Raw genomic sequence first — 17,665 nt, 5'->3', positions numbered from 1 at the left:
CAGAGGGCCAGGCATCTCCTGTGATCTCTGCATGAGCCCAGCGTTTCCCCAGGACAGGACCCAGGGAAGGATCCCAAACCTGGCATGTGGCTGCAGCATTTGGAAGGCCGAACTGCCTCACGTTAGAAGTAATCTGAATATTCCAGGCCCTCCCCAGGGTTATTTTTATCTCCCTTGTGGGCACCCAAAAATGTGCAAGGACTCTCCAGGGCTGCAGGAGTTAATACAGAGCAAATGCCCCTTCTCATGGGGTAATGATCTCCTAAGTCCCCTTTTTAATGCAGTGCTAAGGTCAAGAATTTTTATGACTGGTTGTTTTTTTATTGTTACTGTAAAATAGGATTGCTAAGCACTATAAAAAGGAAACCTTATGGTTCAGATTTACTGCGGTGTGTATTCTAAACAGTTTAATAAAACAAAACCAAAAGCTTAGATTTTCTTCAGCAGTTAATACACAGCATATTCTTTGCAAAGCCAAGCTTCTGGCTGTCGGTCGAACTGTGGTTCATAGACTTGGTGTGGGTAATAAGATTATAAAACATGTCTCTTGCTAGCCAGCTACCACACACTAATAATAATAGTAGTAATAATTCATTGCATCCAGAGATTTTAGGTGAGTTGTTTTTTTAAGAAATGGAGAAAAACCCTAAAAAAGGTCTGAAAGGAAACAGGTCACTGCATCTGCTCTACAGGGAGAGGAAACACACACATGGTCGTTTCCTTGCCGGGGAATGATCCCTCCATTTTGTTACAGCTGAAATAATGCTGTCTCCTGCAGGCAACCTTTTCTCAGTTGTACACCAGCACATGTGCACTTGCACAAGGGAGAGGTGGTGAAGTGACAACCATGGATGCTGCCCACAGCCCTGCCCCACCAAGGGAAGGAAGATGGTGTGTGCAGGCAGAGAGGAGTTTGCTAACTTTATTTCCCCAGTACTTCTAGAGCTGTTGAACTTTGCAGATGTGCAGATGCAAAATGGCTTTTGGACTGAGATTTTGAGCAGTTTGTATTGCTAATCCATAATTTCAGAGCAGAGTCAACCTGGGTTTTATTGAGGGAGTCTGTGCAAAGTACAGATGTCAGCTTCCAAGAGGAGACTGCCCTTTTTCAGAACAGCAGAGGGGATGTCAGTGGTTCTTTTGAGTTCAGGCTTCCTTGGGATGACACATTAAACATTTTAAGTGCAATTTACTATTTATCGTGGATGAAACTTCGGTACCTGTTGAACTTTTTCTGCACGCATAGGGTGCAGATGGTAGAAAAATCACCTTTTAAGTACTGCTTTAACTTATAATAGAAAACCTCTTTCACAGACTAAAAGCGTGTTGTGCAAATCCCTCAGTACACGTGCAAATACGTGCAGCTGTGCTGCTGTCAGAAGGCAGGCATAGGTGCACTTTGCTTCCTGTAAACAGCCACTGCTCTCTCTCAGCGCTTAATCTCACTGCGAACGTGGCTCTGCATGGAAAGGAGGATGTTGCCCTCGTCTCAGAGAGAACCAGCAGGATTTTATGTGACTCGGGCCATGTTATTTCCAGCTAGGCATACTAAAATGAATATTGAATTACTAAGGGGACCCCTGGAAAAAAAGAAGTGACTGCATTCTGGCTGCTTTGCTAGGAGGCACCGGTGGCTCCTTCTGCCAGGACCAGACCCTGGGGGTCTGCTGGCACTGGGCAGCCGTCTGGGACAGCAGGTTCACCCCATGCCTCTGCTGCTCCCTGGGTCTGAGTTTCGCAGCCTGGGAAGGGCTGAGGAGCAGGGCTCCATGTGTGGCTGCCTGGGACCCAAGGGAACCGAAGTGGAGCGGGCAGAGCTCCTCTAACTGAGGTGAGACGCAGCTGAAAAGGCTGTCAAGCACTTCTGCTTGCAAAGAGGACGTCTAATGGCCTAGCTGCATGTGCGTTACTGTTGGCACTGCTACCTTTATAGCTGGTACAAAACTCCAATATTTTTCTCTGCCCGGAAGCTTTCTATCTTACAGTCATTCACTGCCCAGCAGACTTAGGGAGACCAGGTAGTGTTACCTTTCCTGTTGAAAATCTTAATCCCGTGAAGTGTTTGGCTGCATTTTTTGGAGCACTGTAGCCACTATACGTTGTAGAGCTTTGGAACAAATAATAGCAGATGGTAGTTCTTTCATAAAACAAAAATTTAAAAAAGCATTACCACCTCTCTGAGGAGATCAGTTTGGATGATTTCAGGGCATTGGAGTAGGGTGAACTTTGGTTTCTGAGTGCTGTGGGAGGGAGGGAGAAGGGGTTGTCTGGTGGACACCATGCCGACACAGTGGACCTGCTGGCTGGTGTCCAGCTGTGGCTCCACTACACGCTTCCCATGTAGTCTGTCCACAAGTTGGTTTCTCTGGGTAAATCAATAAATTTTTTTCCATCTCCCTGGGTTGTAAGAAAAGCAATGTGTTTGTGTGTGTGTGTGTGTGCGCCACTGCACAGACAGCATGGAGTGTGTCCTGAGGAAGCCAGTCAGTAGGACTGTCTTGCTTAGCCACCCTGTAGGTCTCTGGCAGAGCTGTTGCCACCAGTCTGAGATGGGTTGGTCTCTGCGGGGGTGTGGGGACTGGATGGACGCTTCCTCTCTGACAAGGGCCAGGTGAGTGCGGTTGAAGGGGTCTGGAAAGCTTCCCCTGGTGTTGTCTGTGCCATAAGCAGGACACTTGCCAGGAAGCTTCTTGCAGTGAAGAGTATGTGCTTGTGTGCCAGATGCAGCTTCACCTGAGGTAAGATAAACCAGCCATAGGTATGCCGGTGCTGCTGCTGCTGCTGCTAGGTCACATCCCGTCCCATGCCAGCTCACCAGTAGCTGAGCGATGTGGGCACACCATGAGCCAGCCAAAGCAAAAGCCCCAGTCCAGCATGTCAGGATTTTATTTCCCATCCACCTTCTGCGACCTCCTTCAAAATTGTGTGCATGTGGGGCAGCGGGGTGCTCGCGGGGGTTGGGGGCTCAGTTTTCACAGGCTGCTGTTGCGCTTCTGTCTCTGACAGGTGAAGGGCATGGAGAGCTACCACACCGTCGGCTCCCAGTACCACATGTGCTCCTACTACCCACCCGCTTCCTACCTGGGACAGGGGGTTGGCACTCCCACGTGCCTCCCCCAAATCCTGGCCTCTGAGGACATCCCCTGCTACTCGGAGTCGAAAGCGAGAGGTAAGTGCACCTACTGGGGTGTCTGGGACCACCTTGCCTTGGAGCAGGCACCTGGGAGGTGTGGGTTGCTGCTGGGAAGGAAGCTAGTCATCAGAAAGCAGGTGTTTACAAGATGGTGGCTGTTTTCTGGAAGCCCTGCAGTGCGGTGGCAACGTAGGGCTGCTGCTCCACAGTAGTGCAAGCTTGTACTTCAGAAGTCTCATGGTTCAGGAGGACAGTTAGTTCTACCTTTTTGCTCCTGTGTATGTTTGAAGGTGTACAGAGAGTCACTTGAGGGGCTGTCTTTGGTGCTCACCACCTGGCTCCCTCACAGGAACAAAGAATTGTCTTTGCTCCAACCACAGAATTGTCTTTCCTCTCTTTTTTTTCTCTTCTCAGAAATGCTGTCCATGATTTTTTCCACAGGCCTCCCACTGAGCCTTTGGTGTCCTTTCTGAACCACATGTGGGAACTATTCCTGCATCCTAACCGTGTCATGAAGTCCTTTGCAGACTTGCTTCCTTGTTTGCTTTCAAACTCACCACACCGTGTTACTTAATTTAGAACTACTGCAGATAATTTTTTCTTTTCATATCCAGTGTTTCTTGGCTGTCCTAAGGATTACTCTAATCTGCAATAATTTCCAGGAAATGGTTGATGAATTTACCCTGTGGTTTTGACAGTGTTTCTCTTGCTTCCTTGTTCCGTTGCTCCGGTAGCAGGTAGAGTGCACACACTCCTGCTGGAGTAGACAAACACCATTGACCTACTTCCCTGTCCCTGGAATGGGACAGTAACTTCTGCTAGAGAAGCAAGAAGAGAAACTAAGAGTAGGGTGATCCTACTTTGTATGTCCAAAATCCTCACACTCCTACAGCATTCAAAGGTGTACTGAGCTGTTGATTGCCTCTGAACCATCATTTCAGTTACCAGCAGCAGACTTGTACTCCATGAATTGTGACATAATCTTCTCACACTATTTGTCTCTCTGTAGCAATTCATGAATATTGCAGTTTAATTTTGTGTGGTCTGTGGGAAGTATTTATTTTCCTTTACACCTGCAAATTTTTGTGTTTGTTTTTGTTTTTTGGGGTTTTTTCCACAGAATCACACCACTGGCAACAGCATCCATCCTCATTTGCTTCTCTGATGCACTCATGCATTGAAATTAATCTTCTGCTCTTTATATCAGATGGAAGGATGTATGTTGTGTAGGTTCCATAACTGGTTTTAGTCATGGCTCTTCTGTGGCCGATGTCTTCGGGTCTGTTGCATTTGTGTTGTGGTAAAAAATATAGTGGTTGTGTCATGACAGGACCTTAAGGACTCAAATGAAGTTTTAGAAGGTGAGGTGTGTATAAAGTCCTACCTGTGGCTGGTGTAAATCAGCACTGAGCCCTTGAATTCAGTAACTCCAGAATGATTTATGCTGAGGAGGTGGCTGCTCTTTTGAAGTGGCCGTTTTCTGAAAATCTTCCAACTAACTGTGACGTATCAGATAGATGAAGAAACAACATGTGGTGTGATGAAACCTTAGACTTTTCCTCCTTCTCCAGTAGTTTTAAATGGCTTAGAGAAATCAGTGATCCTTGGTACATTTTCCTTCTCTTTTCTTCAATTTTATTTTCTTCCCTCTTCTCTGACCACCGTTGAACAGTGACGTCTTCCTTTCTGCCCATTGGTCAGAGAAGCAGTTGGCTTTATGCTCAACTGCAGTTGACACTTTTTCTTGCATCCATCACTATTAACTCACTAAGAAGTCTTACCAGTTGAGTGTTCTTACAAATAGACAAAAGACCTTATACCCTTTGTTCCCAAATGCACTTCGGTAATTTTTCATCACTCCAGAAAAAAGTTGTGCGTAATGTGCCACTGATTTTTAAACTGCATAAATACTGTATTTTCAATAATCCCTGACTGCTTCTCCAGACAGTATTCCACACACAGATATTGTTCCCTAAGTTACACCATCAATCAGAAACTGACAAGCAGTGAGATGTAATTTACTGAGATCAAACAGCATTTTCCAGACTCTGAAGAAGTGTTTTTCCATAGCAGGTAGGTAGTGGGTGAAAGAGGCACCAATATTTCTGTGAGAAACTTGAACATGTGAGCAGGACTGTACCATTTAATGGGCTTCTTAGAAGCATCTTCTTTTTTGTTATGCATATTCTTGGAGGAGATGACTGCTTTTACTTTTTCCATCTGCAGACAAAATAATATTCTTAGACTGTTAGTTGATTATTTACACTCCCGTGACGTTCTTCTTCTGGTGCTTTTGACAGTTGTCAGAGGCTCTGAGGTTTTTTTCCTCTTTATTGTCATCTGTGTGAGTGCTGAGTCAGCCAGCAGGCTGTGAGCAGTGGATCCTGCGTTTTACAGAGGGTGGTCCATTCCCCAAAAGTACTGACTGCCTATGCTGCAAGTGCTCCCTCATACGGAAGACACAACCTTAGGTGTTTCTCCATTGATTGTTGGGCTGAACTTTCTGTGCAATGCCTGACTGCTTTGTATGAAGCCTGGTAGCATGTTTTTGCAGGGTTAGTGGTTGCTACTGGCTGAAGACAACGCTAGTGCGTCTTTTAAATAAACAAATCGTATTTTACTCCTTCCTTTTGTGCAGTTGAAATAGTAACCATGCTTGGAGACTTGTTTTCTTTCTAAGAATATACGTTCATAGATTTTGGGTCCAGAAGGGAACATTAGGATCATCTGATCTTACTGGCTATATGATGCAGACTGTAAAACTTCACCTAATAACTCCTGCAGCAAACCCATAACTAATTTTTTTAAGATCTGTGAAGAGTTGCGTATTGTTAATCCAGAAATTTTACAGGAAGGTAACAGTACGTATAGAAGATCAGCAAGTCAAATTAAAAACCTAATTTTGCAGCCAAATTCTCAAAACATATGAAATGTTTATCTTTAACAAAAAATGGTTATTAAATTCCCAAGCACAGATCTGAGACGGTCTTAAAACACATGCAGTCTATTACCCACACTTAAATTGAAACTTCAGCTTTATAGAGGTTTTGCCAGTTCATGTATTATCTCAATATTTTAGTCAGACTATTTCATTAATTTTATTCTAGTAAGCTAACTGCCTGCTTAGACCAGTTACATTGAAAGGGAGGAGAGATGAACTAGCAGACCACTGGTTTGCACTTTGTTTTTATGAATGATGCAAAGTTCTCGGGAAGCTTCTGACATTTGTGAGGTCATACCATGTTACAGTGTGTTGCATATTGTAATGGGCTGACATTTTCTGAATGGCGAAACTCCATCAGTCAACCTCCTTGCAATCTGAAGTGGTTCTAAGTAAAATGGGTTTGCTTCCAACTCAGCACAGCTGCTGCCCTTCCAGCTGAAACTGGAAAAAACGGGGAGAAAAAGAAGATAAACCAGTGACAAATGGCATAAGGATGTTTTCAGAGGGCTCTCTTAGATCACCAGGCTGTAAGTTTTATATAATAATTTCTAGGTAGGAGAGGGATTTTGTACTCAGTACTTTCAAAAGATTTTTACTCTCGTTTTTTCCGCAAGAGCAATCAAAGGAAAAGATATATGAGAGGTTGTTATCAATCCCTGTGCAAGCAAAGCATACTTTAACACATGTCTTTCTTTTGAAAGAAGCCAAGCTGAGAGATAGATCCTTGTGCAAGAAGTGGAGGAATTTTCTAATGCCCTGGGTATTGGTAGTCCTGGGTCATAACAGGGTATTTCATCTCCAAAACCCAAGTGCCTTATTGCCATTGATTTCTGTGGGACAGTTGCTTTTTTCTTTTTTTTTTTCTTTTTTTTTAAATGGGGCTCTTTCAGGATTGGATCACTGCCCAGAATTGGATAGCACCCTTCACTGCTTTTGAATCAGGTCCTCCTGCACTTAGATTTGTGAAATACCTGCACAAGACCTTGGTTTGCGAGAGCAAGAAAGCACATGCTTGGATCAAGACTGGGTACCTTGCTCTGGGTCCTGTTTCCACTGAGTAAAAGTTGAGCATTTGCTTATCTGTATGGGAGTGTTTTCCAGATTTGGGACAGTGGCAGAAAAATTTAACATTCAAATAGAAGGATGCAAGGGAGAAACATCCCTGTATTTGCAGACACCTTTGATCATTAAAGTAGTTACCTCATCTTATAGTTGGCATTGAATAAAAACTCTTCTTTGTCATCATTATATGAAATTATAATTATTCTGTGTGTCTGCACCTGTGGTAAAGGAGATGGCTTGCATTTAAAATGTTGCTCTAGCTGCTGAATGGATTTGAATTTTTATTTTCTTAAGTGTCAGGATATTTGGAAACACAAGTAATGAAGCACTGGAGCAGTGCTGTATTTGCAGCTTGAACATAAAGCAGGAGCCCAAAACTCCTCCCAAACACAAATAAGAAAAAGTTATACAAAGTGTTCATTTTAATACAGAAATGGTCAACAGTTTTGTGTAAATCAGCAAACACCATTTTATGAAGGAAAGCATTTCTGGTAACAGGTTTTTTTGTCAGCCAAACAGCTTCCAACACTTTCAAAACACCTTTTCACAGTCCTTTCTAGAAGTTAAATAACTGATATCCCCAGTTCTACAGCTGTGGAAATCCAAGGTGGCACAGCCTTTTCCAGGGTCTGCATTTAAAGACTTAGCCTTGCATCTCTCTGCTCGGATGCTGTATGGAAAACAGTGCTGAGCCACTGGAGAAGCCCGCTCAAACTGGAGCAGCTCTGTAAAGAGCCTCTTCCAGTGGTTTCACAATGAAGGGCATGTTGGAAACATTCTCCCTGCTTAAGACAAAACGTTCCATTTAGGCAAAAGCATCGGTGGAATGCAAGGAATGCCAGAAACTCGCAGGAGAGGTTGGATGTTTCTTTCAAAGTGGGTTACTGTGCACCAAAGTTATGCCCATTTTTTTGAGGTTTCCTGTGCTCTTGAAATGCCATGCAAGGTAAGGGTAACCCCCCAGAGCCACAGGTGGCACCTGGCTGTAGGATGAGAGGGGTCAAGGGGTCCTGGTATGCAAAAGGTCTTTGAGACCATGTCCTTGAACCTGAACTGCTTTCTGCAAGTATTCAAGTGACACAGATGGCACTGCAACAAAGTAGGCTGGCTTGGTACGGCTAAGAAGTTACCTCAAAGAGCAGAAAAAACCCTTCCATCTCTCTGCTCTTTATTTGCAGCCAGCTGAGAAAATGCACTGACGGAGCTATGCTAATAAAGCACTTAGGAAGTGGGGCACAATAGTAGGAAATAGCCCAAATTGTCCTCCATCAGTGGCCTAGAAACAGTCTGTGTAAGCTAAAGAGTAGTTGTTTCAGTCCCAAAGGGTCCAGATGTTGTCAAGTATGTGAGGTACCACTTTTACTCCTTTTCTACGCACCTCTTCAGTAGAGCATCTGCAGAAATACATCTTGAATTTGGAGGGGTTTCAGCAGCGGGTATGTGGGGAGGGTAACATTTTGCGCCTAGAACTGATACAGTTCAGCAATATTTACCTCATGTGTTTTGTGTGTGTGTGTCTGTGCATCTTCTACTTAAAAAGTGACCCCTATTGAAGAGTATGCTATCCTTAGTGATGAAAGAGCAAGTGGTGTTTGCTGAAAACTCGAGACTGTATTTTCCCTAAGTATCTGTCTTACATCAAACTTCTAGAAGTAAATTTTGAAGTAAGACAGAAAAAGAAAGGAAGCAGTAATCATCCAAATCTGCAGATTTTGAACAGTCAGTTCAAATGGGTCACTTAATCTTTGTGCGACTGGTTATCTTTTCTTGTACATTCTCATTGCTGCTACTTACAGTCCCCAATGGCTATGCTGTGTGCAGCTTCCCTTAAGCAATCATTACAAGGATGGCAAGCAGATTTTACACTGCGCTTCTGCAAGCTTTGGTTTACACTGCTGGTTGTGCACGTGCATTGCAACATTTTAACAGACCTCCTTAGGCAGATGCCCTTTTAACATGTCATTTTCGTTTTCAATAAAAAGTTGAATTTTGGTCTTAGCTGACTAGACTGTTGTTGGGCTTGGGGATTTTTTGTCATTTAAACCAAGCAAGCCACTAACCCTGATTTGTGACATACTTACTTCATCATTTCATTAGCTGTAACAGCTGCTATCAAAATACATTTGAGAATGTAAGGCATATTCAGTATAAGCTCTGGTAACTCATTTTTGTGTGTATTGAAGCCTTTTTGTAAATTATTGTTCTGTGTTCTAAATTAGGTTGGATAGGTGAAGATTTGACCAATATTAAAATAACTTTATAAGGTCTGAAGGGAATTCCTGAAAAGAAATTAATGTAAGTATTTGCTTACATCCCATTCTGCTTCAGTTTACTTCTGATTCAAAGGCTCATTTTAGTAGTTTCTTCTCTAAATGCAACTTTTATGTTTCGCTTACTCACAAGCACACAGAAATAAAATAATATGTGCAGCAAAGCAACTTTTCATTGGACAATTGCAGAGTTACAGGTTTGATTCATGAGTTTTGCTGATTCATGCCAAGGCAGCTGAGGAGCCCTTGCTGTTTGCTCTGGGGGAGGCTGCTGGTCCTGCAGCAGGAGCAGCTGAACAAGCTGTATTTTTGATGGTTTTACGCCAAATCTTTTTGTAGAAATACAGATATTTCTGGACTGAGGCCTTAGTATCCTCTAAGAGGAACGCTAAAGCCTCATGAAAACTATGTGTGAATGCTTTCATTTGTCAGCGCCCTAGCAAGAGAGAGTGGGACAGCCTGAACCTTCAGGAGATGCCAGTGGGACCCTATCCATTCACACCAGCAAAACCACACCTGCCAAGAAGGGGCTCAGCCAGGACAGTTCCTAAGCAGTCAAAGAAGGCAGGTTTCTTCTCAGTCCTTCTTGCAGTTAGGAGCATTTTAGAGCCACACGTCAGAGACCAGTTGTTTATACCCACTGCACCCCTGGACTTATTTTCTGCCTGTTTGAGCTGCTCTGTGTGGGATGGAGAATGTTACTATAGCTGATGAGGCTGTGTGGGATTTTTCTTCACACTTTAAAGGATGCTGGATACTTAAAAATCGATACCATCCGTTGAGCTGCTTCCTTTTATATCCGGTGTGACTTTGACACTGAATTTATTACCTCTAGATGCAGAATTTTTCCCACTGCAAGCAGAAATTGATAGAAATCATTAATAGTAAAAAAAACTTTACTATAAAAAGAAATGCAGATATGTTGGTCAGGACAGTAGTGATAACAGTGTGCTTACCCAGGCATGATTTGTAATTGTAACAAAGTGATACTGATTGCCTCTTTGCTTTTCTTTAATGTGCAGTTGCATCCTCATAACTTGGCTGGTTAAGAGAAGAGAAAACTCACTCCATATTCAGCTGTAATCTTTTCTGTGCGCAAGAGTCTGCGTAGAGCATCTTGCAGTTTACACCAGCTTTGCAGCTCAGGTGGGAGTCTCCAGCTGAACTAATTCTTCTGCAGCTTCTTCTGCTTCTAAAGCAACCCTCTGCAGATCGTAAGAAACTCTAGCAAAAGAAATATTAGCTACTGATCTCTAAAGAAAAGGAAAGGGAAAAGAAAAACTCAGAATTAAGAAGGCTCTGTAGCACAAAGCAGTGTAGATGGGCTTTGCCTTTAGCAAAGGGAGGAGATGAGTCAGATTGTGACTCTTTGCAAGAGGTTGTTGCAGTCCGTGACGCTGCTCCCACATGAGAATGATCTCAGGGAAAAGAAGGGTAACATCTCTCCCTACTGCCATGCTTGCATGCCATGAGTAGTTTCCTTTATCTGTGCATTATACCCTGTCGCAAGGATAAACTTCTGAGGGAAGAGAACAGAAGTAGCTTTCCTACAAGCAGTGGGCAAAGGAGCTGGGGGATGGTCGAGCACTGTGTGTAACTGCACAAGATACAGGGGAATCGTGGTATGTGAGCAGACAGCCCATCATTCATTCTGCCCATTTTATAAATATGCATATTTATATTGTGTGTGTAAATAATACCAAGGTACGTTGCCTGCACATGATGTATGTAACCCTGCGGGGCAGGGTACAGGACGGATAGCAAGGCTACTTAATGGGCTTTCTTAATTTAGCTACCGTTAGCGTGCCTGCCCCTCAGACGTTTTTAATTCTATGCTTCAGTGTAACCAATGAGTTTATTTCCAGTGCTCCTCGCAGGCATAGCTTAGGCCAAGTACAAGTTGAATAACCTTCAGGAAAGCTGTGCTGTCCTTCTGTCGGCCGCTGTCTTTGAAAATTGCCTGCAGAGTTAGTGAGCAGGAACAGTTAAGATTTACAAACAATGATGAAGCTTGTCATGCATCTTTCACCATTCATCATCTGGGTGCCGTGGCTGGGCGGTGAAGTGTTCTTCATAAAAACCAGCTCAGTGTGAAATACACCTCGCAGCAATGTTTACTGCTCTGAAACTCGTCAGCAGCCCTTTATAGTAAATCCAGATTGCGATGTGACATTACAGTATATCATTGCAGAGCGCGCTGGGGTTTACACTAGGAATGAGTGCAGTTCACACCAGATGAGATGTCGAAATTGAGTTATGTAGGAATTTGGCTGTTATATGGGGATAGCTTTTGTTTTCTGAGGACTGAAAGTTAGCTTTATATATATAATATATATAATCTACACATACCTGTACTTGTGTGTGGGTGCCTATATCAATATAGAGATATATATACATGGATATATGGATACATACATGCTATGTGCACATTCTGTATACAGACACTGCATATGTTCAAATACAGATTTCTCTGATGGGACCCTGTCTTATTTTTATGCTATTTCTTAAATGTATTTCAGTATTTTGTTGACGTACTGCATTTTAGCATTAGCTTTTCAGTGAAGTAGCCTTTATTTTCAAAAAAATACTGTTGAAAATACAGTTCTTTGAATATCATAGTTTTATGATTCCTGTCTAGAAATACAGAGTGGGAATTTTCCTAAAGGATTTTTGGTTTAGGTTAATTGGGCTTTTGTAGGGTTGCTATAGCAAATGCTAACGTTAAATTTCTCAGTAGCAAAGCCAGAGGACCTGTGAGTGAGTGTGTTATATACAGCTGGTGTGTTGCCCGTGGGAGAACGGGGGTGCATGCGGGTGCATCCCGTGGGCAGCTGAGCTCCGGTGAGGCAGAGTGCTGCAGGAGCAGCTCAGCTGGAAGAGGTTGCTTCTGAGATGTAGATGATGCAGCCAGCTGGTAACCACCAAAATGGAGCTAAGGCCCATTGCTAGGTTTTGATTTGGATGGGGTTTTGTTGGGTTTTTGTGTCAGTGTCTCCCAGAACTTGGGAGATGAAACTTTGAGCAGAAGATTTGGGGGATGTTTACCCAGAAACCTTAAAATACGGAAACTACGTAAGTTACTAGTACATCTGGCAGTGTGCTGGGATGGCAGATGTTCTCCCTGCTTGTTTTAGTCCCTTCAGCTGCAGCGTGGACACGAGGTCATTGAGAATAAGATAAAATAGTAGGTGCCTTTGTCCAATTACATAAGTAGGAAGTCAGTGCAAAATATAACCAAGACATTTTTTGTATGAGTAAATTGAAGCTGAGCTTTTGGAGATAAATCTGCTGTCTTGGGGATCTGGCAGCCTGGGAAGTATCCCTGGAGTTACGCAGTAATAGCTGCATGAAGTGGAAAGCATGCTGTGTTGGTTGGCCTGCAGACAAGGACAGTAACTTGCTTCAGTGAAATTTAGGTAGTTGGTGGCAGTTAACTGATGAAAAAGAAATGCAAGAAAAGATTGGAGATAGACCAGCAAAGTTTTAAAGTGCTTCCTGTGATGTTGTTATTTCAGTGCTACACTGGAAAACCTGGTAATTAAGTTTTATTTCACTGTCTTCAGTGCTGTGACTGCTTTGTCCTCTGTGTTTGAAACAGAGCTGGCATGTTCTGGACTATTCACTAAAGTCTTTTGGTTTTATTATTGCCTGGCTCTTCAACCAGGGGGAGAGATGGGATGTTTGAAATACTGATACATTTAATTTTAGATTTCTGAGACCCATTCTCGGGTATTAAATATAGTTCAGAAGTGGAAAAAGGAGTGGGACTGCAGTTGGTACTACCAGAGAGGAGAGATAGCTATACTTCATTTGTCCTCCTCAGCTGTTTTCAGCTCCTGTAGTTGTTTTTGCTTTGAGTGCTAATCCTGCAGTGAAATCATACTTTTCTAGCCTGGAACAGTTTCCACAAATGTGCTTACTGTGACTGATTTTATTTAGTTGATTTATTATGTTTTTCTAAAAAAACAAACCACCGTACAGTTTACCTTTCAGTCTGCTGCAGGCGGTATGAAGGTAAAGCTTCAGATCCACTAATCACGAAAATATGGAGGCTTCCAGGCATACCAATAGCATTTACACTTGTTCGTATTCATAATTAGCTTAATGATATAGTATTAATCTCACCAGCTTCGTTACCAGAGGCTTTAAAGGATCCAGTGAGGCTTCTTAGGGATAATGGGGGGGGGGTGGGTAAGAGGGTAGACATGTTAAGCATTATTTACAAAACTTTTTTTTACTTTCTCCTTTTATTTTGAGCAGGGAAAGTTTGGACATCTTCTGTGTTACTCCTGTGGCTTGAATTAGAGGAGTGGAGAGTAAAGCTGTCACTTATAATGTAGTGGTTTGAGGCACCAGAACGTTGCATATAAAATAGAAGGGTCATATTTCTTCACAACCTTGATTCCTTTTTGTACCTGTTTGGTTTCTAGTAACTTTACTAAGCTGCAGTCTTCAGACACATATAGTAAGCAGTGCCTTGACATAGGGACGCTGCAATAGCCTTATGAAGCTTGAGGTCTTCACAAATACATACTCAGAACACTACCATAGAGCTTGTCACTTAATTTCCCATTCTTGCAGGTGACTGATTCCTCTTGCAGTGTCTGCTGTACGTAGATTGAAAAAGAATTCCAGGAGTAAGGGCAGGAATTGGGAAAAATACTCCACAAAGGTCCCACATTAACGGTATTTAGTGCAGTGCTAGCATCCGATTGCTGCTGTCCAGATATCTCCAAATTTGAATTAAATGGGTAAGTGCTGGCCGGGACTAAGAAAAAAAAAAAAAAAGTGTCTTGTACGCCAAGTTAAGTCACTTAATTTTATGTTGTTTCCTCACACACAAAGGTTTCCTGATGGGGGTGTAATCAAAGCAAACGTATCTATAGAGCACTGTAAAAATAGTCCAGGAGGAAATTGCTCAGAACAGGGGAAAAAAAACACACCACAAATAAGCTAACAGTATGTTGGCCGATTATAATGACTGTCTTATAGCATCCAGGAGTTGTCAATCATACCTTAATGTTTATAGAAGTGAAAAGTCAATGTGTAGTTGTTTAATTTGACATGACTTAGGTTGAGAAAGTGTAATCGCTGGAGGGGACAGTTAAGTAGCTGTGCTCCGTGTCAGCACGTCTCGCTCTGACTACTGCACTAAACGCTTTCCTGATGAGCGATAGATTTGGTTAAATACCAGGATAATTGCTAGCTACAGCATCCAGCACTCTTTTAATGCCTTGTACTACATCTGTATTAGCTCTTGCCTGAGGCTGTTTGAGGTTTCTGCAGGGAAGAAGGCATGCACTTCAATTACATTGTTCTCCTTCGGGTTTTGAAGGGCAATTGTTGCAGAGCTAAATAGGCTATAATAAATTATATTTCCTTTCCTCCAAACCTGTTGAAGTGGATCAGACATGCAAGTCTTATAGCTGCGTTCGGCTTGTAATTGACATTTGGTTAGTCTGCCATACCAAGAACACACAAACAACTATTCAGACAAAGTGTTTTTTCACTTGAAAAATGGAAAAATACCAGACTTGTCTTGCTACGCTGATGCATAGCCAGTGAACTTGGTTTTGCATGCTATAGAAGTATTGCTTCCCCTCACTGCTTCCACACATGTAAATAAGATTATATACAAATGCATATTCCTGCTCTCCCCTCTGTGATTAGGAGGGTGTCAACAGTTCCGTTAACCTTTAGTGCTTTAGTGTTGGTGTATCAAGGCAAAGACTTGGAGGTGGCTTGGTCGTTTCTGCCAAGGTGGTTGCCTGCCCGTTCCCGTGAGCGGTCACACCACCCGTCTGCAGTGACGCTGCCTTGCGCTGGCGTAGCTCTTGCTTGCAGACCGCATTGCCGTCGCATTGCACAGCACGTGCACGGTGGCGTGGCCATGAGGCAAATGCTAACCGCTCCCTAACACTTCTCTGCAGTGTACCCCACCTCTGCTACAAAGGGGTCTACCCCGCTTGGCACCTACGGGTCGGACAAAACATGAGAAAAGCCGAAAGCATCTGTGCACAGTTGGGCAAATTATAACTCGCTTTAAAAGTGTTTGAAAGGGGTTGGGGGGAGCACTTATCTTTGAAATCTGCTTATCTTAAAAGTCTGAAAAGATCTGGAGGTTGGTTTTGAAGTATCTTCAGAACTGAACATTTCATTTGTTGGGATTCATTTTAATATGTGATCCGGGAAGAGTGGGAGCCAAGCTAACCACATAGGACTCCCTGTGGTTCATGTTGAAATAAACCAAACAATTGTGATTTTGTTTCTTGTGTAATACTGGCATTTATGTCTTTGCATTTATTTCCTGCTTTTTTGTAATTTTACAATGCCAGTTTTAAAACTCTGTGCCTGATGGTTATCTCACAGTGTCTGTTAAATCAGTTAAGTTTCACAAGTAGGTTTGCATAAGATCTGAATCACACCCCATATGCTGTGGGTAGCATGTTTATTTACCCCAAGCATGGCACTAATCATGTCTTAGATTGCTGAAAGTAAAAGAATGTTTTTAGTCCAGTTTGTCACTAGTTTTGTTTCCTTTCTGGACATGAAAGAAGAAGAAAAATCAATGAGCTCTCTCTCCTGTTCATGTATAAATCATTTTCCCTTTCAAGTTCTGTCTCAGAGCAGTTGCAGACACTGCAAGGAGAGTTTTATTTTTCCCACCCTGAAGCAACTGTTTACACTAGATTTTTTTAGCTATTTTTTGTATTGGCTTTTGGCTATATAAAACACATTTTGAGGAATTTCAGTCTGAGCCAGATGTAAGCTAGCTGTGTACCAAAATCTCCTAAATACTCTGAATCAAGACTTTGCTCATGTCAGTTATTACTGTCCCCTCTCTTGAGTAAATATAAACTTCTAGTTCATAAAGGTATCTCTACCAGCTGTGTCAAACACATCTTGTCCCAGCTTTTCCCTGAGTCACAAGTGTTTCCAGGGGCTTTAATTTTGTGGATTGAGCCTCTAATTTTTCCAAGGCATAAATACTGTACATGAGTTTGTGCAAACAGAGTCTACATTGGAGTGAGACAACACTGGCCTGTTGAGAGGCATCTGGTTTATTCCTAGTACATGGATACTTTTGCAGGGACTAACCCAAATGAAGCTGTAACTGCCTAAACTGTAGTTGAAAAGGAGTGAGGTGAGAGGAATGTGGGTTGGCCCCTAGTTTGAAAGTAATTACCCCTCCTCAGCCGTGCGGCTGACCTCTGTACCTCTGACTCTTAACTGTCCAGCTGGGATCACTTCATTTGTTTTTCTTGCTGCGTTCAACTGCTGTACCTGTCAGCTACATGTGTGGAGGGAGACTGCCTGGCCCATCCTCCAAGGGAGGGAAAAAGCCTGCCTTGACCCTGAACAGCACCAGGAACTGCATTTACTCTGCATGGTGCAAGCTCCTTGCAGCCCCTTCCCTCTTCCCTCTTCACCACCCTGTGTCTGCAGTGCGTTGCAGCAGGGCTGTATGATGCAGCAGGGGATGAGTTCCACTTTTTGCTTCCCTTCTATCCTCCCTGTCTTGCCCTTACAGCATTGACAGGGATTTTGTATTGACCAGAGTTGGCATTCAGCACTGTTGAAATTAACTGAGGCATAGCATTGGAGTAGTCCTCTTGAAGGCAGGCAGTCTTTGACACAGACACCAGTGTCTGGATTGGCCCACTGGACCCAAGGAACCTGTCTTTAAATTTTCTCTACAACAGATGACAGTAATTTAATTCTGATTTTCTATTTATTTAATTATTTATTTTAGAACTTTTCTGCCACTTAAACATGATTTCAGGGTCACCGTACTGACTTCAGACTGTGGCAAGCAAGGGCAAGGAAAGCACACATTGAAAATTGGTCAGATGCACTCAAGCCTATTCCAGTAACCTTAGTAAGGAAACATGGCACAAGAGCACTGAAGTGACTTAGTACCCTTGTAGGAAACTAAAATGACCAAGGTTTTTAGGCTATATTGACCCACAGCTTGTAGACCTGCTAACTGTGATCTCAGGGGAGTTTGGCCCTTCCTAGCAAGGCTGCTGCTGTCGGTATTGTGAAGAAAGTGCTGGACACTGGTGGGTTGACCATCCCACCAGGTCTGCATCACTACAGCTGTAGAAAGTCAGCAGGACCGCCTGGGGAGATGTCGCTGGTAGCACCACCAGTATCGTTAGGCACAGCCAATGCCCTCCCGCTGATGGCACATGGTCAGCCAGAGGCTGGCCCTTCACCTTGGAGCAGGACCAGCCTCCGTGCCGCACCAGCGTT

At 43.1% G+C, this 17,665-nt stretch overlaps 1 protein-coding gene across 1 annotated transcript in view; it reads left to right on the top strand.

Annotated features, from left to right (window-relative positions):
* DMRT1 (doublesex and mab-3 related transcription factor 1) overlaps positions 1-17,665 on the top strand; it is a 64,179-nt gene that overhangs the window by 33,647 nt on the left and 12,867 nt on the right. The window contains exon 4 of the mRNA XM_049796638.1: positions 3,007-3,169. Coding sequence (XP_049652595.1) covers positions 3,007-3,169 — 163 coding nt within the window. The remainder of the gene's footprint in view (positions 1-3,006; positions 3,170-17,665) is intronic.

This window comes from Accipiter gentilis, chromosome Z (genome assembly GCF_929443795.1).
Source record: "Accipiter gentilis chromosome Z, bAccGen1.1, whole genome shotgun sequence".
Classification (NCBI taxonomy): Eukaryota; Metazoa; Chordata; class Aves; order Accipitriformes; family Accipitridae; genus Astur; species Astur gentilis.
Note: the sequence above shows the minus strand (reverse complement) of the source record. Positions and strands in the feature narration are given on the sequence as shown.